The 26718-nt window shown below is 36.9% G+C and overlaps 2 protein-coding genes across 7 annotated transcripts in view; one reads left to right on the forward strand and one right to left on the reverse strand.

The window, feature by feature from the left end:
- LOC112445982 (craniofacial development protein 2) overlaps window positions 1-15166 on the reverse strand; it is a 62227-nt gene extending 47061 nt beyond the window's left edge. For both annotated transcript variants that reach the window (XR_009493907.1, XM_059885062.1), the window contains exon 1: window positions 14967-15166. The gene's annotated coding sequence lies outside the window, so the exon portion shown is untranslated. The remainder of the gene's footprint in view (window positions 1-14966) is intronic.
- A 38-nt stretch (window positions 15167-15204) lies between these two features.
- DPH5 (diphthamide biosynthesis 5) overlaps window positions 15205-26718 on the forward strand; it is a 45810-nt gene continuing 34296 nt past the window's right edge. The window contains exons 1-4 of one of the 5 annotated variants that reach the window (XM_005204093.5): window positions 15205-15336; window positions 15493-15708; window positions 19059-19183; window positions 23632-23740. In XM_005204093.5, the coding sequence (XP_005204150.1) occupies window positions 15574-15708; window positions 19059-19183; window positions 23632-23740 (369 nt within the window). In that variant the 5' untranslated portion in view covers window positions 15205-15336; window positions 15493-15573. Of the gene's footprint in view, window positions 15709-19058; window positions 19184-23631; window positions 23741-26718 lie in introns of all 5 variants that reach the window. The other 4 variants (XM_005204096.5, XM_005204094.5, XM_005204095.5 and 1 more) reach the window with 4 other exon arrangements.

Below are 26718 nucleotides of genomic sequence, written 5' to 3' on the forward strand. Positions count from 1 at the left end.
GTGTTCTTACCTGGAAAATCCCAGGGACGGGGGAGCCTGGTAAGCTGCATCTATGGGGTCACACAGAGTCAGACATGACTGAAGTGACTTAGCAGCATCAGCAGCAGTGATGTGGTAGTTCTATGAGCTACTATATCAAATTGATCAAGCCCAAAGAGAAGGTGGTGATACTCTCCAACCTATAGTCACTTGGTCAGCAGCACATGTAACACTGGAATTATGACTGGCACCTGAAGTGGGGGCAGTCTTGTGGGATTGAGCTCTTAACCTATGGGATCTTACACTATCTCCAGGTAGATAAAGCCAGAACTGAGTTAAATTTGTGGGACCAAGTAAGAGAAATAGAAAATTGTTTGGTGTTGGAAAAAAAAAAAAAGTTATACCTGGGCATCTACTACTTGTGATTGGCATCTGAAGTTGGGGGGCAGTCTTGTGAGACTGAGCCCTTAACCTGTGGAGTGTGTACTAACTCTGGTTAGTTTCAGAATTGAATTAAATTGTAAGCACTGAGCTGGTGCTGTGGGAAACCCCCTACATCTGGTGTCAGAAGTAGTATTGTAACAGTACAGTAGAAACAAAGAGTTCTATCTCTTTGTAGGACTTATTTATCCAGATATATATAGATAGATATCTATATATAGAGAGAGAATATCTTCTCTCAATCTGTGGCATCACTTTTTATTTTCTTAATGATGTCTCTGGATGAGCAGAATAATTTTGAATTTTCAGTTTATCAATTGCTTTTAGGTTAGAGTTAGCACTTTGGGGGCCTTTTATAAGGAAATATAATCACAAGTCATTTTTATTCACACTATCTAAAACCAATGTGCTGTTTTATCCTCTGTAAATTTTTCAGAGTTTTGGAGGTTAAAGTCATAGAGAGATTTTCAGATTTCTTCCTATGAGTTATACTTCAGTCCAGCCTAACAGCTCTTAAGAAAGACTGCCAATATTGGTAAAATAGATTTAACATTGTCTGGTTACTTAAGGTAAATTTAATGCAGGTGGAAATCTTAATCAAGATTTAATTTGTTTATAAATAAAATTTTGATATATTATAAATGGTAAAAATATTAAATCAGTAAGAAATACCAAATTGAGGAAATAAATCTTTTCTAGGGAAGATAACTTTATCTATTCAATTTAATTTGTTTAATGCAGGACCTAACAAGATTTCATAGGTCATCAGCTTTATAAGAAGGAATATCCAAGTTTTATTCTCTTTAAATGCTCTTAATATTTGCATTAGCACAATTTCTGAAACATATTCTCTAAGTGAAGTTGGTATAACCTAACTCAGAAGTAGTTCTTAATTCTGATAAATTTTTCTCCTCTGGACAGCCTCTAACAGACTTTGCCAAATGGAAATTTATGCTATCAATTCAGTTTTTTAAGTGCCATTAAGACTTTTAAACTGTACATGAATGTCAAATTCCTTGCCCCACCCCATTTAAGAACATTTAAAGTCCACTGTCTTAGCAAATTTCAATTATACAATACAGTGTCATACACTATAGTCACCATGTTATATATCAAATCCTCAGACTTCATCGTTTCATAGCTGAAGTTTGTAACCTTTTATAACTTCTCCATATTTCCCACCACCCCCAGACCCTGGAAACCACTTTTTAACAACTTTTTAAAAGATTATACATATAAGTGATACCATGCAGAATTTGTTTGTGTCTGGCTTATTTCACTTTGTTTATTATCTTCAAGGTCCATCCATGTTGTTCAAATGGCAGGATTTCCTTCCTTGTCATGCCTGAATATTCCACTATGTATGTGCACATATACATGTATATGTGTGTGTACACACACACACACTCTGCATCTTCTTTATCTCTTCATTTGTTGATGGACACTTAGGTTGCTTCCATATCTTGGCTAATGTGAATGCTGTTACAATAAACACAAAAGTGCAAATCTCTCTTTGATATTGTTTTCATTTCCTTTAGACCACGGTCCTTTTTGGCATGATTAAAAAAGACAAATGAAGACAAATTCTAGGCTACCAATATAATTTAGGCTTTACCTAAGTTTCAATTCTGGTGGCCAGACTGTTTTAATTGTAGATGGTCTACTACTGGCTAGAGAATATAGCTGGTTTCTGTCCCCAGTTCCTGTGAGGTAGCCTTCTAAAGCCTTGGGCTTTTGCCAGTGATAGGAGTGGCTCTATTATTCACGGTGGGCTTCTAGAGTTTATACTAGTGAGATTCAGAATGGGGGAGAGACAGGCTAGAAAGAGCAATCACGAGATTATAAGACAGGGACCTTAAGCACACAATATCAGTACAACCTTTGTGGAGGGGAGGGAGGATGGAGATTGAGTTCAACCTATGGCCAGTGATTTCTGGGGTTTCCCAGGTAGTTCAGTGGTGAAGAATCCTCCTTCCAGTGCAGGAGATGTGGGTTCAATCCCTGGATGGGGAAGATCCCCTGGAGGAGGGCATGGCTACCCATTCCAGTATTCTTGCCTGGAGAATTCCAGGGATGGAAGAACCTAGCAGGCTACAGTCCATAGGATTGCAAAGAGCTGGACACGACTGAGCAACTAAGCTCACATGCATGCATGAACAGTTATTTGTCAGTCAAACTTACATAATGAATCCCAATAAAAACTCTGGACACTGAAGCTCAGATCTGCTTCCCTGGTTCAGTTCATTTCAGTCACTCAGTGATGTCTCTTTGCAACCCCATGAATTGCAGCACACCAGGCCTCCCTGTCCATCATCAACTCCTGGAGTTTAACCAAACCCATGTCCATTGAGTCAGTGATGCCATCCAACCATCTCATCCTCTGTCGTCCCCTTCTCCTCCTGCCCTCAATCTTTCCCAGCATCAGGGTCTTTTCCAATGAGTCAATTCTTCACACGAGGTGGCCAAAGTACTGGAGTTTCAGCTTCAGTATCAGTCCTTCCAATGAACACCCAGGACTGATCTCCTTTAGGATAGACTGGTTGGATCTCCTTGCAGTCCAAGGGACTCTCAAGAGTCTTCTCCAACACCACAGTTCAAAAGCATCAATTCTTCGGTGCTCAGCTTTCCTCACAGTCCAACTCTCACATCCATGACCACTGGAAAAACCATAGCCTTGACTAGATGGACCTTTGTTGGCAAAGTCATGTCTCTGCTTTTCAATATGCTATCTAGGTTAGTGATACACTAATTATTGTCACACGTCAAATGTGAAGCAGGTAGCTGACTCCATGAGGAAAGGACACAGAAACTTCACACACCGGGCCCTTCCAGACATCACCCTATAAGTCTCTTCTTTTGACTGGTTCCGACTTGAATCTTCTGTGCCTAATAAAACTGTAATTTATATTTAGTGCTTTCCTGAATTCTGTGAATTCTTCTAGTGAATAATCAAACCTGAGTGGGTCAAGGAAACCTCCCAAACTTATAAGCAGCTGGTCAGAAGTGAGGGTAGCTCTGGGAAATCATAAGCTTGTAGCTGGTGAATGAAATGTAGCTGGTGAACTGCCCTCAGGCAGTCTTGTGGAAGACCGTGCCCTTAACCTATGAAATTCGGCCCATGGGTAGACTCAGAATGGCATTGCAAAGGCTCTACATATTTACTGCCACCTGTATTCCTGAGCTACCTTCTTTAACCTCTAAGTTCTTTGGTTCAGAGAGGAATTTTGACCATTTTTAAAGAATAAGCTTGTTATACATTATATAATTTAATTGCAAGTGTAACAGTAGTGATTATTTCTGATGTAAATCAGACTCAGAGATTTTTTTCCCCAACAAACTTTTATTAAGGATATTCCATAGGTACGTTCTAGATGGCATGATACAGAGATAATACACAATTCCTGCTGCCAGGGAGTTTTGGTCTAGGAAAGACTCAGATAAACCATTACAGCAGAATTAATTAGTGTGATAAAAGAAACATGACATAGGAAACATGGCAATGCCAAATGAGTAAGTGAGAAAGAAAAGCAGAGGCCTGGAAGAAATGCTGTTAGAAGTAGGCGAGATGGGCAGGATAAGAAGGAGAAAGAGGACAGTGTGGAAGGTGAAGAATGGAGTGCCCTCTGGGACCTGATACAAAGTTGACTTGTACATAGGAGAGGTAAGAGGTGCAGCAAGAGAGAAACATTGGGCCCAGAACATAAAATATCTTACAGACACTATGCTAAGAAGTGGGAGTGTACCTTGAATGTAGTTGGGAAGCACAGAAGGATTTCAAGCAGGAGAATAAAGTAAAAGATGTGTTTCAGAAAAAAAAAACAAAATAGAACAGTGTTATAAATAGATTAAATATCAGATGAGATTGGAATCAGTCTTAAGAAGTGACGAGGTAATTCCAGACAAAAACAGTAAGCTTTGGAATTGGAAAGATGGAGTCAGAAACAAGAGATATAAAGAGGTAAAATGGGAATGTACTTTTTTGATTTTGAAGGGGTCGGCACTTAGGGATGCATCAGGGTTTGGTCTGGATGGTGCTTCTTGTCACTAAATGGAATCCAGGAAGAAAAGCATCCATGGTGGGAAGAGTAGAGTTCAGTCCTGTATGTACTGAGATGCTGTGAAACAACTAAGTATAGCAGACATATGGCTGAACATGTGAGATGGCAGTTCGTGTAAGTTATTGCAAGTGAAAATGCAGACACGAGGCTCATAACTTTAACAATGATTCTGGAATTATAGGAATGAATAAGGTATCAAATTGGAGTTTGTAGAGCAAGGAAAGAATGAATAAGACCAAGAAAAGAATCCCCCCAAACGCCAACGTTTGAAAAGTAGAGGGAATGAGAACATAGAAATTGAAGAGAAATGGTGTCACAAACCAAGGAAGAATCTGCAAAGCTGCAAAGATCCAGCAGCAGAATTTAACGCAGGTCATTAGAGACCATGGTTTCACTGTAGAAGGGATGAAAATCAGATTAAAGAACAGCAGGATTAACAAAATAGCAGGAAGGAGGAATTTGAGATGACCTCTGGTTTTTGTTCAAAACATGATATGTGAGGGGAAGAAGTATCGGGTAATAGCTAGGTGGGGTAACAATTAGAGGAAGGTTGTTCGATTATTTCTAAGATGGGTACACTCTAATATGCTGAAGGTAAAAAGCCAGCAGTGAGGGAGTAAGTGAAATTAGGGAAGAGGATAATGGTCTTCCCTGGTAGCTCAGTCAGTAAAGAAACTGCCTCAGTGCAGGAGACCTGGGTTCAATTCCTGGGTCAGGAAGATCCCCTGGAAAAGGAAATGGCAACCCACTCCAGTATTCTTGCCTGGGGAATCCCATGGACAGAGGAGCCTGGCAGGCTACAAGGGGGTCCATGGGGTTGCAAGACTCAGACACAACCTAGTGACTAAATCACCACCATAATGGATGAAGCGACGGCTCTGTGAACATGGGAGAACAGAGTAACAGAATGGGTAGAGAGATACATGTTCAACAAACAATCTGAGGAATACCTTGCGGTGAGCAGAAAAGAAAAAACAATGGTAGGGATGCCACTACGAAGAGAAAACTTAAATTACAACTCAAACTACTTACAAGGACAGGGCATTCCTTTACAATGGAAATCCTATTGAGCCTGCTGTTCTTTGAAAATGATACAAAATAGGCAATGACTTATATACGTCCTCTATAGAGGAATGCCATACATAATATCAGGCCCAAATATCCCTTCCACACCATGGTTTCCTTTTCCTGAAGAAGCCAGGAATTAACTACTGAAGTAGATACATAAGTGGACACTCTGTTTCTGCTGAGTAGGCAGAAGGCATGACTATATTGTGGAGGTATATTTATAACATTTTAAACTAGCAATCACTAGTACTCATTTTTCTATGAAAACAGTTTCATAAAAATAGACCACAAAAACTTCATTCATCCTATAACAAATTTTTCAATATGACTTCAGCAGTTTTCATGGAAAAAACAAAACACTCTGAAATGATGGTGTACTTAGCTGTCTGGAATCCTTAAAAGGTGAGTCACTCATTTATGAATACCAACCCCACAGGGCAACCAATTCAAATTTATGTCCAGGAAACAGACTTCTGAAGGGGAACTTATAAAAATGGGGCTCTCAAGAATCCCATTAGCCTGCATGCTGTGTGGAAGACTGATATTTCCTTATGTTTTCCCAGAATCTAGGTAATAATATTCACTTTCCTGTAAGATTGTATGGTCATCAAGTAACCTTCAAGTTGGTATCTGAAAGAAGGAATGTCTAAATTAGGAATACACACCCCCTACCTCTCCCCAAACACTAATAAAGTTGACAAAATGATGCCCAGATTTTTGTATGGCAGAAACAGGAAAATATAGTTAGTATTAGTCCATTGCTACGACACTGGTATTCTGGGTAACCTGGAAAATCTAGTTAACATGTTTGTAAGGCTGAAGTTTATCTGCAACTAAGTAGTTCATCTGCAATATAGTTCCCCCCTCCAAACTGTGACATAAACAAACTGGTTATCTGGTGATCAGTCGAATATCCAGTTTCCTTGTGTTACCTAGATATTATAAAAAGAACAGAATTAGATCAAGCTATTAGAGCATTATCCAGTTTAATTAATCCCCTTTTCACTCTCTTCTCCCACTATACACTGCCTGTACCTTTATTATTGCATGTATTGCTGCCTATTATCATATTATCAGTATGGAACACAGCTACTGATGCTGTTTTTCCCACCTGAATATAATTTCTAGAGGGCATAGATAGTAATTTATGCTTTTCTTTTTCCCTAAAAATACAGGGCACATAGCATTACATACAAGACACTCGATAAATATTTATTGTGTTGAACCAGGGACAATTAAGGTCAATAGGTATTATAGGGCTTCAAATTAGTTGTGAAAGGAATTAAGTTAAATCTCTACATGTGATGGACACTCACAGATATGCAAGAATATGTCAAAAATGCGGTGTTCCAGAAATTTGTATGTCTAGCTCTCAGGGCTTTTGGGGAGAAAGGCATAAAAAAGTATTCCAAGTAATTTGCAGAAATGAGTAATAGTCTCAACTCTCACTCTATTTATTCCTGTATCGAGCTGGTTACAAGAGTGGGGGGAGAAATCCCATAGCTCACTCTAGTTTTGTTGAATTTCACAAAAAAAACTGGATTTCATGTTTAAAATAATCAAATGTCATGACACCCTGGAAAGACTGAGAGTTTTTTAATGCTACATTTCTTTGTGGTTTTAAACATTACTAAAGTGAATGAAGAATATCATTAACTTAGGTCTGAATTTACTTTTATTCTCCTGACATTTGATATAAACTTCTAAAAGTAAGTTTAGAAATTTGTATTGAAACAGGTTCCAGTTTGGATTCACATCAGATTTTAATCAATCCTTGTCTTCCCTTCCTCCATTTAATTATGTTTCTGATCATCCACACTCATCTTCTTTGTATATTGGGATTCACTGGTGGATCAGACGGTACAGAATCTGCCTGCAATGCAGGAGACCTGCGTTCGATCCCTGGGTTGGGAAGATCCCCTGGAGAAGAAAACGGCTACCCACTCCAGTATTCTGGCCTGGAGAACTCCATGGGCTGTGTAGTCCATAAGGTCACAAAGAGTCAGACACAACTGAGCTACTTTCATTTTCACAAACCTGAGCAGCAATCTTATTACATGCTGTCTAATGAAGACTACTCTTTAAAAGTGCTACTCTAGTACACAATGATACAGCACATAATATTACCTTAAAATAAAAACAAACAAAAATCAAGTAACACAAGATCCAGGGTTTGTACTCAAGAAAGAGCATAGCAGGTGAACAAGTTTAAGAAACTGAAAACTGGTCATTGGGCCGGCAGGTGCAGCTGGGCAGGCTGTGTGCAGTCTATGTGAATGGCACTTTTGGTGCACTACCTGTTCAAAGGTACTCAGTAACCCTCAGGGTTTCAGACAGGTGAGTATTTAACTTTGTGGGGTCTCGCTTTGCAAAAGGGAGCTCACTCAGGGGGAGATGCATTTGAAGGCAAGAAATGGAAGTCAAAAGACTGAAATCGGTTGTATGGTTCGGTCTCTTGAAACAACAGGACAGAGATGCTGGTCCTTAGGAACTAGGCATAAGCAAGGAATCAAGATTAGTATGACTTCTGAGTGTAATTTCTATGTAAGATTATTACAGCTTCTTTAAGAAAAGGACTGGCCCCAGACAACACAATGCCATAATCCCCTCAAATATCCCCAACTTACTGATGGAGTTTAATTGGTCATAGACCAAAATTATTAGGACAGGAAATAATTGGAAGGAAATGTCATTGTATCATTATTAAAGGAAAAACATGTCTTTTTTTAATAGTGATTAATACCACATTTGCTTCCTTTCATTATAAATAACATTTCAGCTACATTATAATTTTTAAAAGCTTTGTGCTTTAGCTTAGAAATCTGTACATTTTCTGAGTATAAATATACTAATGGCAAGTTCACTTTTTGGGTGAGGGGAGAAGAGAGAATGGTCCCAAAGTACAGCTTTAGTTAGACACAGAGAAATCTTGTAGAAACCAACTGATCAAAAAAAATCTTTGTTTGGTAATATATCAACTAATGTTAATTGTGTAGCACACTGAAGGCCTTTTGATACACACTTTACATACATTACTACATTTAATCCTCAGAAAACATCTAAAGGTAGTAATATTTATAATGGCAGCTAAGAACTGAATGATTACTTAGTACAAGACACTGTTCAGAGCAATTCCTATGCAGTATTACTGCCTGTAATCCACAAGACAGTCCTATGAGGCAAATACCTTTATTATTTGCATTTTACAGATAATATATCTAAGGATTCAGGAATGTTCCTAAGGTCACACTTTTAGCACGGAGGGCCAGAATTCAAGTCTATTAGTCTGACTTCAAAGCCCAGGTCCTTAATCACAGCTTTCTACTGCTTCTGCAATTGGTATTCATGGCATAAACATTATCTTTGAGACTCAGACCCCTGCAGACCCCGGCGTCGTTAGTCCCCGCCCTATCGACGTCGCGCATGTGTCCTGGGTCGGTCCGATAGCTCTGAGGCGGAGCGAAAGGACAGATTTTCTTCTTATTCCCGCCCCTCTTCGTTCCCCACCTGCCACGTACTGGGCCCGAGCTCTCGCTAGGCTTGGTGGGTCAGTGCGATTGGTCGGGGCCCGCGCGAGTCTGCCAAATTTATTAAAAAAAATAATAATAATAAACAGTATCTTTGATACTACTGTTGCATTTTATCAAGTGCCTATTTAACGAATTAAATATTATTATTTATTTAATAATAATATTATTATTTAATGAATGTTCAAAGAGAAGCAATAATCAGAAGTGAAGATAAGATTAAAATAGATTCTATTAGAGTCTGGATACCAATAAGCCATTATTTTCATAAAATGTAATGAACTTGGAAAGTGAGGTGCTGAAAATTGCTGGAAAGAAATAATGCTACTCAGTTACAGCAGAAAACTTTACTGTAAATCAAGCAAAAAAAATCAAATAAAATAAAATAAAGTGCAAGGAAATAAGGTTAAGATGAATCATGCCCTATGCCTGCCTGGCATTTAGAAAATGAAAACCAAATCCACTCCAGGAAAATTAAGTTTGTGGAAATTCTGCAACTTGATATAGACAGGGGTTTAATTTTGGTTAAAAGGGTTTCTAGATTTACCACAGGAAAAAAACTGGCCTCTAAGTAACATAAGTGACCATATTATCTGAATAACTCAATGTCTACAGAGTTTATTAGTGTACATATTTAATAATGACAAGAACTTACATGGTTTAAAAAAAAATTTATATTCTGGTTATGCTAAAAAAAAGTACTCTTTTAGTCATCCATATTGAGATTCTGAGATTCATCCAGGCTGTTTTATGTAGCAGTAGTTCACCTTTTTAATTGCTATATAGTATTGTATTGTAGAATGGACTACAATTTTCTTTTTAATTGTTGCTGAGCACCTAAAATTCTAAAAAATTAATTGTTTACAACCCAAGTGAACATTTTCTCTGCTCGTCGGATTTTGTTTAGTAGAATACAAACAAAGTTCACCTGCATGCTAGCTTTCTTCTACTTTGAATATTAACATATTGGTAGGCAACACATATTTGGTGCCAATCAAGTCTACAGTGTAAAAGTCAATGACAGAATGATAGAAGCAAAGTTTTTCTCAGAAAAAGTACCTCAGAGTATAATAATAATGTTTGCTTAAGATGACTCTTGTGAATCAATAACATAGTCCACCTAGAGGTCTAATTGAATGATGTCAAGATTTCAGAGAACTATAGTGAATGAGGAAAAGAATGAGAACTAATCTTGGTGGAAGATGAGTCTGATTCTCATAATCTGATAGACATTGTAGATTACCATAAAATTAATTTCAAACCCCATATCTGCCATTATTGATTGAGTCTTTACTAAATGCCTAATACTGTACTAAGCCCTTAATATGTATTCTTTCATTTAACCTCATAATAATCCTATGAAGGATGGTATTATTACCTCTATTTCACAGATGAGACAACTGAAGTTTAGAAAGGGAATGCGCTACTGAAACCATATACAAGTCCCTTTGTCCCTGTCTTTTGAAATAAAACACTTCCCTCGTGGCTCAGATGGTAAAGAACCTGCCTGAAATGAGGGAGATCTGGGTTTGATCCCTGGGTCAGGAAGATCCCTGGAGAAGGGAATGGCAAACCACTCCAGTATTTGTGCCTGGAGAATTGCATGGACAGAGGAGCCTGGTGGGCTAGTCTATGGGGTTGCAAAGAGTAGGACACAACTGAGTGACTAACACACAACCAGTTTCCACTGAGTCTCCAAAGACTCGCTCAGTAGTTAATGATTAGGAAACGTGAAGGTACAGAAACAAAGAATAGACATTGGCTTGGGAAACTGGTAACAATTTAGACTACAGATTGTTATCAGTAATCAGTTACTATAGATTCTTTCACATGGCAGAATCACTGATCTCACAGTTCCCTAAAAGATATAAAGGCCTGACACACATTCTTAAGCTGTCTTTAGAGGATGCAGACCCCCACCAGATGAAAACAATGCCCACAAGCACACAGACCCTAGACCTGTTGAGACCCAAAGGTTGATGAAGCTTGAAACTTCACCTTGATGTCAACCAATCTGAGAACTATGCATAAACTGATCATGTCTCCTCCCTTACAATGCCTTTAAAACCCCCTTTCCTAAGCACCTATATAAATGCCAATAAAAATTAATTAAAAACAACAACAAACACTCACCTGAAAGCCACTGGGGAGTCTGGGTCTTTTGAATATGAGCTACCCACTCCCCTTGCTTGGTGCCCTGCAATAAATGCTGTACTTTCCTTCACCACAACTCAGTGTCAGTAGATTGGCTTTACTGTGCACAGGCAAGCAGACCCAAGTTTGGTTCATTAACACTACTGGGCAGAAACGCCTAAATTTAAACCAAGCTCTGAATGCTATCAAAATCTGAGTTTTTAATCATCATCCAAACTTCTCTCTGCATAATTCTTCCCTTACACATAATATATTTATAATACATTACTATATGTAGATGTGTACTCATTCATTCAACATATATCTACTGAGCATACATGCCAAACACTGTTCTAGTTTCTTTCACATTAGTAAACCAAATGGAACAACAAATTCTTGACTTTCTTGTGCTTATATTCTAGGATGGCACAGACAATAAACATAATAAATTAGTAAATTAAACAGTTATGTTAGAACGTAAATATGTGCTCTGGGGGAAACAGCAGATGAAGTGACTGAAACTGTCAGTTTTATACAGGTTAGGCCTCACAGAGGAGGTAAAACTGGGGCAAAGACTTCAAGGAAGTGCAGCCAGGAACAAACAGATATCTGTGGGGTGGTGGTGTGGAGAACACCAGGAGGTGAGGCCAGAGAAACAGAAGAGCAGTAAAATGCAATCACATATGTACTTATGTAACTCCGGTAGAAATGCAACAAAATAATAACATAAGTTGACAGCTGAGTGGATGGATAAATATGTGATTGAACACATATAGTGAAATGTTAAAACTGTAAAACCTAGGAGGTAGCTATCTGGATATTTATTGTAAAACTGTTTTAACTTTTCTATATGTTTGAAACTTTTAATGATAAATTGTTGATGGAAATGCAGTCATACTTGAAACCTGTTTTAAATGGCAAGACAGAAATCAAACACACAGAAACATTCTGCAAAAGAAAAATAACACCAATTTTTTTCTGCTTATATTTGCTGAGGTGGGGAAGAAAAAAGACTGCCATAACATGTTTACTTTATCTACCTCCAGAAAAGTCCTCCAAATCCACACTCCTTTTGAGAAATGAAGGCAGGCAGAAAGGTGTGTTTAAGAATTCTATAGTGAAAGTAAGTTCCTTTGACTGAATTTTGAAAACTAAAACATGAATTACTTCTGTATTTAAAAATACAGTATTTCTTTACCAACTCAGAATAACTTCACTTTCAATATAAATCTCCTGAAAATAGATAAAGTATACCTTCCTTTGGATTACAAATTATTCTTTATGGCAATGTTCTTTCCCTGTGAAGCTACCTTAAATCACTCAAGGAAAATCTGAAAACTGAAACATGCTAGAAATGATCAGTACATTGGAAAATTTACCTACTCAATAGTGAGCATATAAAGTATACATGATATGTCAGGAGCCTTTCAACATAAATGACTTCCTAAAGTATCATAAGCAAGGCATGTTTATGTTTGATAATTTCACCAATGATTTTTGACCGTCATCAAAATATCACTCTCTGCATTTCATAAAGACTGAAAAAGAAATCATTGTAACAAAGAAATTGCTCAGCTAGTAGTGAATAATGACCTATTTAACAAACATTTATTGAATACCTACCATGTACCAGACACTGTGATATGCCTTAGGGATGAGAATATAAATAAAATATGGCCCCTGATTTAATGAAATTTATGGTTTGATAAAGAAGATACACAACTACAAAACACCTAAATTGACCAGTAAGTATGTGTAAGGAGTGTTATTGTAACAAAAAGGAGATACCTAACCTAGTTTCAGGATCTCTGGGACTACTTCTTTGATTTAGTCTTAAAGAATGAGTAGCAGGGATTTAGGCAGGAGAAAATGGCCAAGGGTATTCCATGCTGAGGTGGCTGCCTGACTAAAGACAGAAAGGCACAGAGCAGCATGTTTTGGGCACAGAACTAGACAGCTAGAGAAAAAGCTCATGGTAAGTAGTGGAGGCTATAGAGGTAGAGACTATGGAGGCTATAGAGGTAGACAACTGTCACATCATGGTTGATCTTGTGGGACATGTTAAGGAGACTGGACTTTCTCTTGGCCTCAAAAGCATTTAGAAGGGGAGTGACACTGTCAGATTGTATCTTAGCTCAATCTCCTTGGCTCTTGAGAGAAGGATGAATGTGAAGGAGACGTGGTGACCAGCTGCAGGAGTGGCATAATGAGGACCTGAATCAAGATTGTGATGGTAGCCATGGTTTCTATTGAGAAAGACCAGCAGATTGTCAGATTAAAATGTGAGGTGACTTCCAGGTGTCTGGCTTCGATAAGAGTCTATAGATGGCAATGTCTTCCAATCAAAGCAGACAATACAGAAGGAAAAACTAAGTTGAAAGCTGATGGGTTCAGCTTTGGATGTGTTAGATTTGACATGCCTCTGGGTCACTCAGATGATTTCCAGAAAAAAGTTAAATACAGGATGCTGAGGAAGAGGTCTGAATGAGAGGTGAAAATTTGAGTCTGCAAAACATAAGAGAGAACCTGAAATCATGGTAATGAATATTACGGATTTTGTTTCTTAATGTAGCCATTCTAATAGGTGTGCAACAGTAGGAATGGTTTTTAATAATTTCCCTAATGTCTAATGATGTTTGGCATCTTTTCAAATGTGTATTTGCTACTCAGGTAACTTCTTTGGGGATGTGTCCATATTTAATTTTTTCCTATTTTTAAAATTGTTTTCTTACTATTGTGTTTTGACAGTTCTTTGTATATTCTCAATATAAGTCCTATATTGGATATATGCTTTGCAAATATTTCCTCCCAATGTGTGACTTCAATGTTTTCTGAAGACCATCGTTTTTATTTTGCTGAAATACAATTTTTTTTTCTTTTCTCTATCATACTTCATGTGTTGCACCTAAGAAATCTTTGCCTAAATAAGTCACAAACCTTTTTCTCCAGTTTTCCCTCGGAAACTTGAAGTTTTCCACTTACATCTATGAGTGAATTTATTTTTGTTTATTATATGAGGAATGAATCTAACAGTGACAGTGGATAGAACCAATCATTAAGAGTGTACAGAATGAGAAGGCCAAAGCCTGGATGAAATTCAGAGTGAAAAGATAGTCAAGGCTAAAGGAAGCAGAATTGAGCAAAAAAGCACTGTCAGAGAAGCATAATGAAAATTCTGAATAATCAACATTGCCTGCTGAGATGTGCAATGGAAATTGTCTTTTTAACTTGGATGAGGTCATTAGTGACCTTAGGAAGAACATATTCAGTCATAACAAATCATCTCGGCATTGGAACTACATTTAACCAACTTTAAGAATTCCCCCTGTGGAAGCGTTGTGGCGAGGTCTGAAATCCGTGAGCATTCTTAAAGGTCACTTCTCGGGGCACAGGAGGGTTTTGGGCTTCCCGACACTGACGATGACTGAGGCAGATTCCAGTCACACACTCCTTGGGGCACTCCAGAATAAGGTTTCAGGGACAAACCCGAGGAATCACGGCCCCGCTAGGAAATCAGAACCAACATTCATCACCAGTTTTGCCAAAATGACAGCTCGACAGGAAAGCAGCTGGTTAAATTACAGCCGAAAGAAAAGGCGAGGATGGGAAATGTGTGCATTAGGGCTATCTGGGGCAGACTAGGGAAACCCCTTCCACCCGCCACCCTCTGGTCTTTCTGGGGGAAAGAAGGAAGGCGTGGAGCTCCTTGGTCCAACCTCGCGGCTGGCTTTCCTCGCTGGCGAAAAGCTCTTGCACTTACCTGGTTCCAGGCTGGGATGTTTATAAAATTAGGGGATCGTGGGCAGGCCTCGTCCCTTCCCAAAGGCCATGCTGGGGAACTGGTCGGACTCCCCTGAACGGGTGAACTTTCGCCTCCCAGCCCCAGCACCCCGTGGGTCAACCTTAGTGGCGGTGGGACCCGGGTGCCCCAGCCCGGAGCCTGCAGAAGCCACCCCTTTCAGCTAGTCGTGAAATGCCGTAAAGCGGAGGCGCTTTGCGGCATCGTAGGTGAGGCCGGCGGCGTGGATCCTTTCTCCGGGTAAATCCTCCGCTTGGGCAACTACTTCTGGGGAACGGCGGCAGATAGGAATTTGGGGAGAACAGGGATTCAACTGTCGTTTTCTCAGCGGGTAATTGTCTACTCCTAGCGTTGTGTAATAAGAGAGAAAGCGGGTAGAGCTATTTAAAAACACTCCAGTCCTTATTTAAAAGGCGGGAAGTTCTTAAATCTCCCGCTGACATGCCGTCCCTCCTCGTGTTATTTTGGTTTTCGTTTTCATTACTAGATTTTAGGTATCCCCGGTGTAGCTGACACTTGATTTTCATATCCATTTCGTCGTGCAGTCACCCTCCCCCTGTTATTTGAGATGCTTTACATGATTGGTTTGGGCCTGGGAGATGCCAAGGACATCACAGTCAAGGGCCTGGAAGTTGTCAGACGCTGCAGTCGAGTGTATCTGGAAACCTATACGTCAGTTCTGACTGTAGGGAAAGAAGTTCTGGTAAGTGCTTAAGGCTTTCCAGCCTCCTGGGAAGACGGATATTTAACAGCTGATTCTTTTTACACTAAGCTGAATCGAATTTTTCAGGTCTCCTGGTTCAAACCCTTTAAAATACATCCCTTTCTCATGAAGAATCTGAGGAGTACAAGAATGGCAATCATACACTAACCATGTGACTTGGAAAATGAAAGCGTGCTTTTTCTTACAAGTCTAATTGTGTAGCTTTCTCCATTAAATAGGAAAGGAAAGTTATTTTACACTCCTGGGGATAGTCATCAGAATCCCTTATTTCGTGAGATAGCCAAGAAATCCTTTCTGAGTTGGGTGCTAATGAGGTGCTAACACAGCCTTAATGAGTTGGTTATGTATTCAGGGACCAAACTGAAGGCTTCGCCCTTTGAAGTATTTCCATAGGGAATGGTAATCACCTTTCTGTCTGTGTCATATCCAGAGAGATCTAACCTTTAAATAGGCTGTTCCCAGTCAAGCTTATACCCATACACTTGAATGGGTTAAGTGAGCCAGGAACTTGGTAACCATAGAATTTGCTAGCATATCATGCATTTAGCTGGGTTTGGTTAAAGGCTCAGTAAATTTTGAAAGAGGGGTCAGATTCAGGTTCATCGTCAAGTTTCAAATGGAATGTAGATTAAGATGCAAAAACTGATGGCTATATTACAGGAGGAGGGAGAAGATTTTAGGATTGTCTGGTCTATCAAGTCATCCAAAGAAAAAGGTGACCTAGAGAATTTCCAGTCTTCTGGCCTCTCAGATTAACAGCCCAGGGAATTCTGAAGGTCTCACAGTTACTTTAAAACCTGAAGAAGGACTGCTAACTTGAATTAGCCATACTTTGAAATGAAAGGTGTGTCTAATGACCAGCTTTGATTTGTTGGCTTCAATTTAATAGGATGGAGCCACAGTCTCCAGCTCAAGATGATAGAAATATTCCTTTCTAATTAGTTATCAGGGGCATTTAGAATGAACTTAAAATCTTCTTAGAGAATATAGACAAATAACAAGTCAGTAGTTTTAAAGAACTGGGCCTGGTTTTATGTTCTGTCACATGTTAACATGTGACCTTAGACAAGCCCTTTAACTTTTGTTTCTTACTTTGTAAAAAGAGGATAGAAATGCCTGCCTTACAGGATTTTAGCATAGTGGACGGCACATTTCCAAACATCTCCACATGTCAATTCCTTCATTTGTCAAATGGAGATAATAACCAGTTGGAAGGCTGTTAAGATTCTATCATTTATTAGTGTATTTGAAACTGCTTTGCAAATTTAAGTGCTAGCTAAATGTTAATTTTAGTTGCTATGATTTTTAGAGTTTTTCCCACAAAAACATTTGAACAAGTATTACTTATAGGGTGAAGATCTGGGCCTGGAAGGGGGATGGAAAGTGAGGGAAGCATGGATTAAGAGTTTGGGATAGAGAATGGATAAACAATAAGGTCTTACTCCACAGCAGTAAGTGAACTATAGTCAATATCCTTTGATAAACCACGATGGAAAAGAACATGACACTAGATATTATGCTTCTTAGAGCAGAGGTTGGGTATGTCCACACTGTTTGCAACATCATGCATAGAGCTTGGCATGGAGGTTGTACACAAATATTTTTCAAATGAGTGAATGAACAAATTCATAAATGGTTATGTTAAAAATAATGTAGTATCTGTCTATTTCTGCTTTAGCGGTTTCTTCCCTTTTTTAAGTATTCTTTTTAAAGAGGATCAACCATTTGATTATATTGAGGTATTAATGTGTATTTCTCTTTGAGGATTTTTTTTTAATATTCTGTTGTCTCAATTAGATAATGAAATATATCTTGAGTTAGGATAAGTGATAAATATGGAGTAAACATGATAGAAGTCTTAAGGAGAGAATGGGTTTTCTGTTGTTAAGTCATTTATAAAAGATTGTATCAGATTACTGCCAGCATTAAGCTAGTAACATGTGATTCCTTGATCTTTAAGGAATCTTAGAAGCTCAGAAAAGAACATCATTTCTTTCAGCTTTCATTAATCATATGTGTGTTCTCTTACATATGTGACTATAAATGTTCTGCAACTATTAAGTTTACTGGGCTCACAAAATTAAAATAAGGTATATAAAGTGAGTGATTAAGAAAAGGTACGTGGTAAGAGGGAAAATAAAACACTTTTCATCCATGAAAACGTTGTCATTGGGAACTTCTGGAACATTATCTCTAAGAAGATGTGCAATGAAAAGGAAAGGATCTTTTTTCACAATTGAGAAACTGATTGTAGTTAAGTATTAGGAAATAATTATCACTTGGAACTATTTAGCCTTTATCTTCAAATGCTTAATGATTTGTTCATTTGCTTGACAAATATTACTGAGTAGCTGACACTTTTCCATTATAGCAATCTTATAACTTTTGACATATGATATAATCCTTAATGACTAAAATAAATTTATTAGCATGTAAGAAATAGTATTTATCTATGCATCCACTTTTACTGTATTTGAGTTATATATTACTCCACAGGAAATCAGTTATAAGATTTGTGATCTTGCGTAATAGGTTGTAACCACTACCCCATGACCCCTAGCTCAGTCTTACATGCTGCCATTCCAGTTAAGGTCAGCCTCTTAGGTTTATGCATTGGGGTTGAACTTCTGGGGATTTGTTCACAAGCAGTTGGTATGGAGATTTCCTATATATTTAGAATTCTTTTTTTTCTCCTGCAACTCTGCCTTTTTTTTTTTTTTTTTACCAGAAACTAGGAAGTACAGTTTTAAATTAGTCTTTCCTGCAATTATGTAGGAATGATTGCTGGTTTTGTAAACAACTAAATCATAATTTTTTACTATTTCTCATTGAAATTATCTTTTATTTTCATCAGGGTCTCATAGATTTTCCCAAGGAAATTTTAATAAAACCCAACTACCATATATGTATGGTAAACATATGTTAAATAAACATATATTATTGTTTAATATATTTATTCTGTAGTATTGTGTTTCTGAAGCAAGTAAGGCTCATGCATACATATTTTCTATTTAAAGTACAATGTTTGGCCTGGTCTATTAGACCCAAATTTAGAGGTTAATTTAAAATGCAAAAAGCCTCAGATGTTAGGAAGTCTACCTCCTCTTGGGATATTAAGATAGCCCCAAAGACAGAATTTAATTGCAACATGATACAGGGTACTAGTTCATTGATGAGTTGTATTCAGGGATCAGTGTTTGGATGGTTGCCAGGATTTGCACCAGCCACAGACAAAGATTGTTTTGTGTGTGTGAGAGTGTGTATGTGTGTTTGTATGTGTTGAAATGGTCACCTGCTATCTCATTTTTATATTGAATTTAAATCTATAGGAAGAGTTTTATGAGAGAAAATTGATTCTTGCTGATAGAGAAGAAGTGGAACAGGAGGCAGATAATATTTTAAAGGATGCTGATATCAGTGATGTTGCATTCCTTGTAGTTGGTGATCCATTTGGGTAAGTCAAAGCAGATACTTTGACTTTTAATTTATTTACTTTTTTCATCACTAAGAATTATTATATTTAGAACTTTGTCTTCCAGGTGCTGATAGGAGACTCTGTTTACATAGGCTCTGTCTAAAATTTTATAGTTTAAACTTTGGTTATCTTTGAGATTAATGAAGAAAATTTACTTGGGAAAGATGGCATCATGTATCACTTACACTGGTTATCAGGTGTCAAGTTTATGTTGTTGCTTCTGCTTTCGTTTAGAAAGTCACTTAGGACATCAAGTAACAAAGTAGTATATTGTTATTAAATAAGTATATTGCATTATCAAGAGTCATACATGCCATTTATTTTGCAGGTAAGTGCAAGTGTCTTCTGCTTGCTTTGTCTTAGACTCCCCCCATTCCCGCCCCATTTTAATCATCTGCTATTTAGTGGTACTGCTATCACTTTACTTGCCTTGAATTTATCATTTATGAAGCCTCAGCTTTCAATTTCTTATATCCACTGGAAGCTCTGTTCTTGCCCACATTACTGCAAAGATGGGCTTGTACTTGTCTAGTCAAGCATCATCAATCTCTAATGTCAAGCCAAATAGAACAATTCTTTTTCTCCAGCTGGTGACCCAAAATTTATGTCACAGATTTAAGGAGCATAAGGACAATTAAATCACTTTGAGCCCACCACCAAGGATAGTTTTCAAAACAATGGAGTTATATGTACATGTGTCTGTCAAAAAGAAAATAATTTATATCAATATGAGGTTTCAGAGATTATGTATCATTATTATATTTGGTTGCAAATGGTATCCAGTCACTGACAAAGTCCAGGAAACCAATGCTACTTGAAGTAAGATTTGCAGACTGTTACCAGCCTATAAACTTACCAGTCCATGATGAGATAAGTACAGAAATTGAAGGTAAGCATTTAGATACTTTTATAGCAGTTTCACAAAATAATTTTATCTCTGCTGAAACTAATAATAAAGTAATAAAAATAAGCAGCAAATAATCACAATCTCATTGATATTCTTAAAAGATCACTAAATGTGTGGGTGAATGGACTTTAGGGAAGCAAAGTAGCCCTGGTGCAAGAGAGAAAAAAGACAAATTGGGGAAAATTTAGAAGGAAAAAATGCTCAGATGTATGTAATAGATGAGGAAAGGAAAGAAGTAAGTAAGTATTCTGGCTTTAGTAACTGAGTAGTTGATGCTGCCATTTTTTGAAATGATGAAAACCAGCAAGGAAGAGGGCTGGGGGAAACAGGAATTGGTCCTGGAAACGTTTTCACTTTCATGATACCTGCTAATGGAGCTCAGGGGAGAATCTATCCTGGTTATATGACTTTTAAAACCATCCATATCTAGATATTTAAAACCAGAGGAATGGGTGGAATTACTCTAGGCAAGAATAAGAGCAAGAAAAGAAGACCTAGGATGGGTCAGTCCCTAGGATGCTGGCATTTCATGGTCTCTCAAGAGCAGAGGAAGATGAAAACCATTAGAGTTGTGCTAAAGCAGAAGCCAAGGAAAGAGAATGTTTTAGAAAAGAAAGAGTGGTCAACTTTGATGTACTGCTGAAATGTTGAGTAGAAGACAAGGATAGAAAAGTCTGTGTAATTTAAAGACTTCATGGAGGAGTTGGTGCTGGGGGAAGGTCTGGTTTAACAGTTGAAGATTGTGAGGTAGGATGGTGGGGAGTTGGGGAGAAAGGGAAATTTCAGTATAAATGAAAAAACCTGAAGTCCAGAGAAAGTACTGCCGTGCTACTCAGAATCCTTCAGTGACTTCATGGCCTTAAGTCTTTTAACAGTTTATCTACTTTTTCCAAAAAGAGGCTGCTCCTCTTTTTGACTGTGGTAGAACCAAGCTATTTTGTAAATGTTTCAAGTATTCATTTTCTGTTTCTTTGCTCATACTGTTTCCTTAAAACATACTGTTCTTCCCAGTTTCTATTTAGTAAAATAATAGATTCTTTGAGACCCAGCTTAGATGCCACCTCTTCTAAGAATCTTCCCATATTTTATTCAGGAGTAAATGCTTTTTTTTTTTTTAACTTCTAGCGAATTAATTTTCCTTATGTCAGTGACTAGTCATATCTAACATTGTTTTCATATTTATGTGGTATTTACTGTACTGTAGTTGTTTTTCATTTACCCACTGGATTACTATTCAGATATATTAGTCATTGGAGATAAGATGATAAGGAAGGTATAAATTTTAATTGGGCCGTGAAAAATTTGAATTTAAATTAATTAAATGGATAAACCAGGAGTGGAATACAAAATGTAACAACGCACTGAAATGCTTCCTTATATGTGACCAAAAAATGTACTGTGTTTAAGTTTAAGCCCCTTTCTACTTTTTGAATAAAAAATTCAAAAAGAAGGGAAAATTGTTTACTCAATCTTAAATTATTTTTTGTAATTTTTTAAAAATTTCAAATATTTATAAATTTATAAAATTTATCATTTTAACCATTTTTGAGTGTACAGTTCAGTAGCATTAAGAACATTCATATCACTGTGCATCTATCGGCACCATCCATCTCCAGCAATCTTAAATTCATGAAGAAGGTACTTGAAAGTCAGTTAAGTCAGTTGGCGTAGTTCTCATCTTTGCCCTTTTATCTAGGTTGTTTAAAGGAATGTGGAAGTTAATCACATAACGAATGTAAATGACTTTAAAATATACTGCATCAGTAGATCTAAGTCATGTGAGAGATGACAGTGCTAAACTTTCTATCCCCGTAAAGAGCAGTTGAACAAGGTTGTCATTAAACGGATTCTTTCTAAAGATAGTTCTGTTTTTATTCCATTCTGTATTTTAATGTGCTCTGTAACTATATGTATTTTCTAATAAATGAACACGTAATTTTTTATCTTTATGTTGTGTGCCATTTCCTTCGTGGCATGCACGTGTATGCACGGACACACACACACACACACACACACACACACACACACACAAATCTACCTTTCTTTGCCTGTCTCCTGTGTACCTTAATGTGAGTCATTTGATTGTTTCCATTCTGCAAATTAATGTTATTATAAAGTAAAATGTAAAATAAACATACTAAGCCTTATATATTCAAATTGATTTTGGTTAGAGCCACACATGCCCAGAAATAGTAATAAATTTGTCTTTACACACAGCAGTGCACATATGCATGTACACACCCACTCACACACACACACACACAGCCTTTCTCAGTCTACTATAGTGAAATATTTTCATGAGCCACAGACTGAGGAATGCCTGGTATGAAGGTGTTAAACATGCAGTTCATTCCAGTTTTTTTCTTTTTTTTTTTAATGAAGCAATATAATCTAGGTAATTGTAATAAAATAACAGTTTTACCACAGTTTTTCATAGCAGAAATCTGAGAAGCTCATTTAATCACATTTATAGCAGTTTCACAAAATCAAATCACTTTGCCAGGTCATTAAATCTTCATAGTATACCAACCACATCTGGTCATTTTAAATGAACTTGTGAAAAGGAGAATAATTCCAAACCAGTTTTTCTTTCTGCTCATCTATTTAAATAACTCACCAAGTAACTAATTTCATTTTCCCATATCTTAGTGTTAACTAGTGAAATTCTGTTTGAAAGGGATATTAAAAACATTCTTTACAATGGGCATTTGTATTTTTTTAAAAAGCTTATTCTAAGTCAAATTAATGATTATTTTTATAGTAGCTGTTGTTTCATTTTATGTGTGTGATTAAAAACAGACTTCCCTGGTGGGCATTTGTTAATCTGTTTCTGACTGCCTCCTGGGGTAAAAGCCCTTGATCTTGCTACTTGGTATGCGCTGACCAGTTGACAGGTTCTGCTTGTTTGTGTGTAGTTTCTCAAACATGCTAATGTTGCTTTCCCCAGTTGGGCCTGGAGTTTTCATCAAGGGGGAAACAAGCTGTTAATAATGCAGTTCTAAATTGATTTGGGGTTAAGTTTCACAGTATCCATATTTATGTTTACATGTATTCTCCCTTTACCCTGAGAAACAAAGCCTTCAAAATAGAGCAGAAATTAAGAAGTAGTCTGGTTGTGCTATAATTTGAACCTTTGTCACAGAAATTATAAGAGATTAGAGGTCAAAATATTTGAGAATTGCTTCTCAAGTTCAGTTGCTGAGTAATATTCACAGATGTCTTTTGTAGGTATTAACAGAATAAAAAGAGCAAGTTAAAAGTTCCCTTTTTTCTGTAGCTGCCAAGGCTGCTTTAAGAGTGTTAAAGGCATAATTTAACATTGTACAGGGTCTGTGTAAACTTATACACTTGCCAGAATTCCCGGATGACAGCTTAAGCAGGTGCTTTGAAATATTTGAGGGAGAACAGTGTCCTTGACTGATTCTTCTTGACGATTTGGGCTCATGAAATGTTGTAGATTTACTGTCTTAAAAAGTCAGTTTTTGTTAGTTTAACCCAACCTGATCTTTTCTCACTACAGGGCTACAACACACAGTGATCTTATTCTGAGAGCAACAAAACTGGGGATCCCTTATAGAGTTATTCACAATGCATCCATAATGAATGCTGTAGGCTGCTGCGGTTTGCAGGTAATACTACAAAAGAACTGTTTTCTTAGTGGTATTTAGCAAAAATGTTTTTGTTTTCTGCAAATTCCCATAGATTTTATTATATTTCATGAGTTATAAGACAATATTATTTTATATAAGACTGTGTATTAAGTTTTTTAATACTAGATATTTTATACTAATTTTCCTCTATCTTAGATTTTCCCCCCTCCCCCTTAGAATAGATCATTGAAATTTATCTAAAGAAAGATTTTAATTCTGTATCCAATTGGTACATACAAAAAAGGGACTATAACTCAATTGGTTAAGTATTCCTAAAACCTTTTTACATTATTCCAAATGACTTACTCTGCATTGCTGAGGGCCATGTTTTTCCACACTGGTATTGTTTTCTGTGTGGTCAAGAGCACTATGATGGAGCACTTCTTAAAATAATACATAAAAGAGCTAAATGCCAGTGATACTAGGCTTTTAAGCCAACTTTGCAGTTACTGATATGCAAAGTTAGTTGTTTTTAACCCAGAAATCTTGGTTCTGAGGAGTTAAAGGAGTGTTCTGTAGCTGCGTTTAAGATTTTCTATTTCAAAGTTGGAACACGAATGCCAGGAACATTCATGTTCCAAGTTTGAAATTTGTGTTCTGATGTTCACATGTATGTAATCCATGACAGTTGTGACTGCTTATGGCCAATAGTAGTCTTAAGACTCCATTGATTGTTAAGACATAGTCCTATTTCAGATATAATAGGAAAGAGAATTTGCACCTTACAACCTGTGAAATAAATTATGTATTCTTCCTGGAATACATAATTTAAAATAACTTTGCAAAGTAAGGGACAACATGAGCTGAGAACTGTTGGCCTGTATTACTTGGTTTCCTCTCTGTGAATATGAAATAGACATTTTATTTTCATGAAATCTTAAATATTTCGTTTATATATGTGGAATATTCTCAAAATCAAATAAAAGAAAAAATAGTTATTCTTTGGGGAATCATTTATGTATTTCCAGTATCTTGGGAGGTATAAAGATAGCTTGATCCTTTCTGCACATTTATTTTAAAGGAAATATAATCATATAAAACTTAATTAATACTTGTATGCTTTAGTGAAGCCCATGGGTAAAAGCTGCTGTTAGTTATGAAGTAGTGGCATGATTATTCTGATAAATGCAGTTTAAAATTTTCTACACACTAGTTAGATGTCCCAGATGCATTACCACATAGAATAAGAGCTACTAATTATTAGGCACAAAGAGACGACTCACAGCCAGTGGATCACCTAGCTTCTGAATTCAGTGCTAGCTGTATATATGGGAAATCTCAGAAAACACTTTTTCTTTTATTCTGAGGGTCAATAAAATTCTATCTAATAATTCATCTGTTAAAAAAAAAAAATAGCTGTTTACAGCAAGAAGCTACATTACCCTTGGAACTCGGTGCTGTCTCTGGGGCTTTAGAGGGACCTATATTTTTTGTATTACCTAGGAAGAGTAGTTCACTTTAATTGACTAGTCCTGGCCAGTCATCCCAGAAATACTGCTTTTGGTTCTGAAGAACCAGAGAAAAAGTATAAATTATTTACCTTTCAGTATTCATTACTTGCTCTTGGTTATAATTATGTCCAAATTGGTAAAGAACTTTGCTGTCTGTTTTGTCTCCTAACAAAATGCATACTTAAAAAAGCCTTGCCAACTCAAGTCTTTTTTTTTTTACACTTAAAATTCTTTCTGAACATTTCTGTGTTGGAGTAAATTGAATTCTTGATGCTCAGATTCTTGAGTGATTCTCAGTCTAATATGCTTTCCTCTGGATAATGCTGCCTTTCAATCACTTAAGAGTGATTGCCAGGAGAAAGGAAAAAAGAGAGGGCAAAATTTTTCATGTGTTAGACAAAAATATGTGAATCTTAAGCTAATTGACTATATGTATGTTTTCATATTGGTTTTGTTTTTATATCTGAAGAAGGTTAGTTAGTCCCTTTCCATCATATTTTGCTCTAAATTATCTCATGATAATCTATTATTTAGAGTTTTTAAGCCTAAATTTTTAAAAAGATCCTTGTCTTTATTACATAAATCTGTTATCCAGACTGGTTAAAGTTAGACTTGTCCCTCTGATCCTCTGCATTGATAAAGAAGTGCAGAGTTATTTTTCTTATGTTTAAAATGAATGAAGGTATTTGAGAAGGTATTTACTAAGAGAATTGAAGTTTCTATACATATAAGCCCTCAAGATCATATCCACATTTACATATATTATTATTATTTTTAAGTGTAACTTTCAGTTTTACGTGAGATTTCCCTAAGCAGCCACAAAGTATTGTTTCCTCATCTTAGTTCTGTTCTCTAATCTGGATATGAAATGACTTACTGCTTGTGTGAAAAACAGAAGATAGCTTTCTGTTTTCTGGTTTACATATTTATGAAATCTCTATGAAAGTATAATTCTTGTTCCATGCAAGGTATTCATATGCCAGGAGAAGGGGGGATTGATGCCTTAAGTATTGATGCCTTTGTATAGTTTTCTAAGATAAAAAACATGGAAAAATAATTGTATGCATGGCATGCTTAAATTTTAAAATAAACATCTATCAGTATCCTGCATAATGTAAAAATTCTGGCAAAGTCTCCTTCCTTATATTAGCTGGTCTTTTTCTCTTTACTATTTTGACTAGCATTTATGGAAAAGACAGTAACCTGTACCAGTGGTCCTCTGTCTTTAGTGTTCATCAGAATTACCTAGAGGGACTATTAAAGAGTTTGCTGGGCCTTTCCTTAAGATTTTCTGATACAGTATATATCTGGGGTAAGGGTCTGAAAATTTGCATTTCTAACAAATTCTCAGGTGATACTGAAGCTGCTGGTTATAGGCACCACACCTTGAGAATCACCAACATAGATAAAACATTTCTTAGAAAGTTAAAAACTGTACTGTCATTCTTTTAGTATGATAGAGTTGGAAAAGTCGATCTTAGTTCCCAGAAATATGTTTGCTAAATG

This window comes from Bos taurus, chromosome 3 (assembly GCF_002263795.3).
Source record: "Bos taurus isolate L1 Dominette 01449 registration number 42190680 breed Hereford chromosome 3, ARS-UCD2.0, whole genome shotgun sequence".
Classification (NCBI taxonomy): Eukaryota; Metazoa; Chordata; class Mammalia; order Artiodactyla; family Bovidae; genus Bos; species Bos taurus.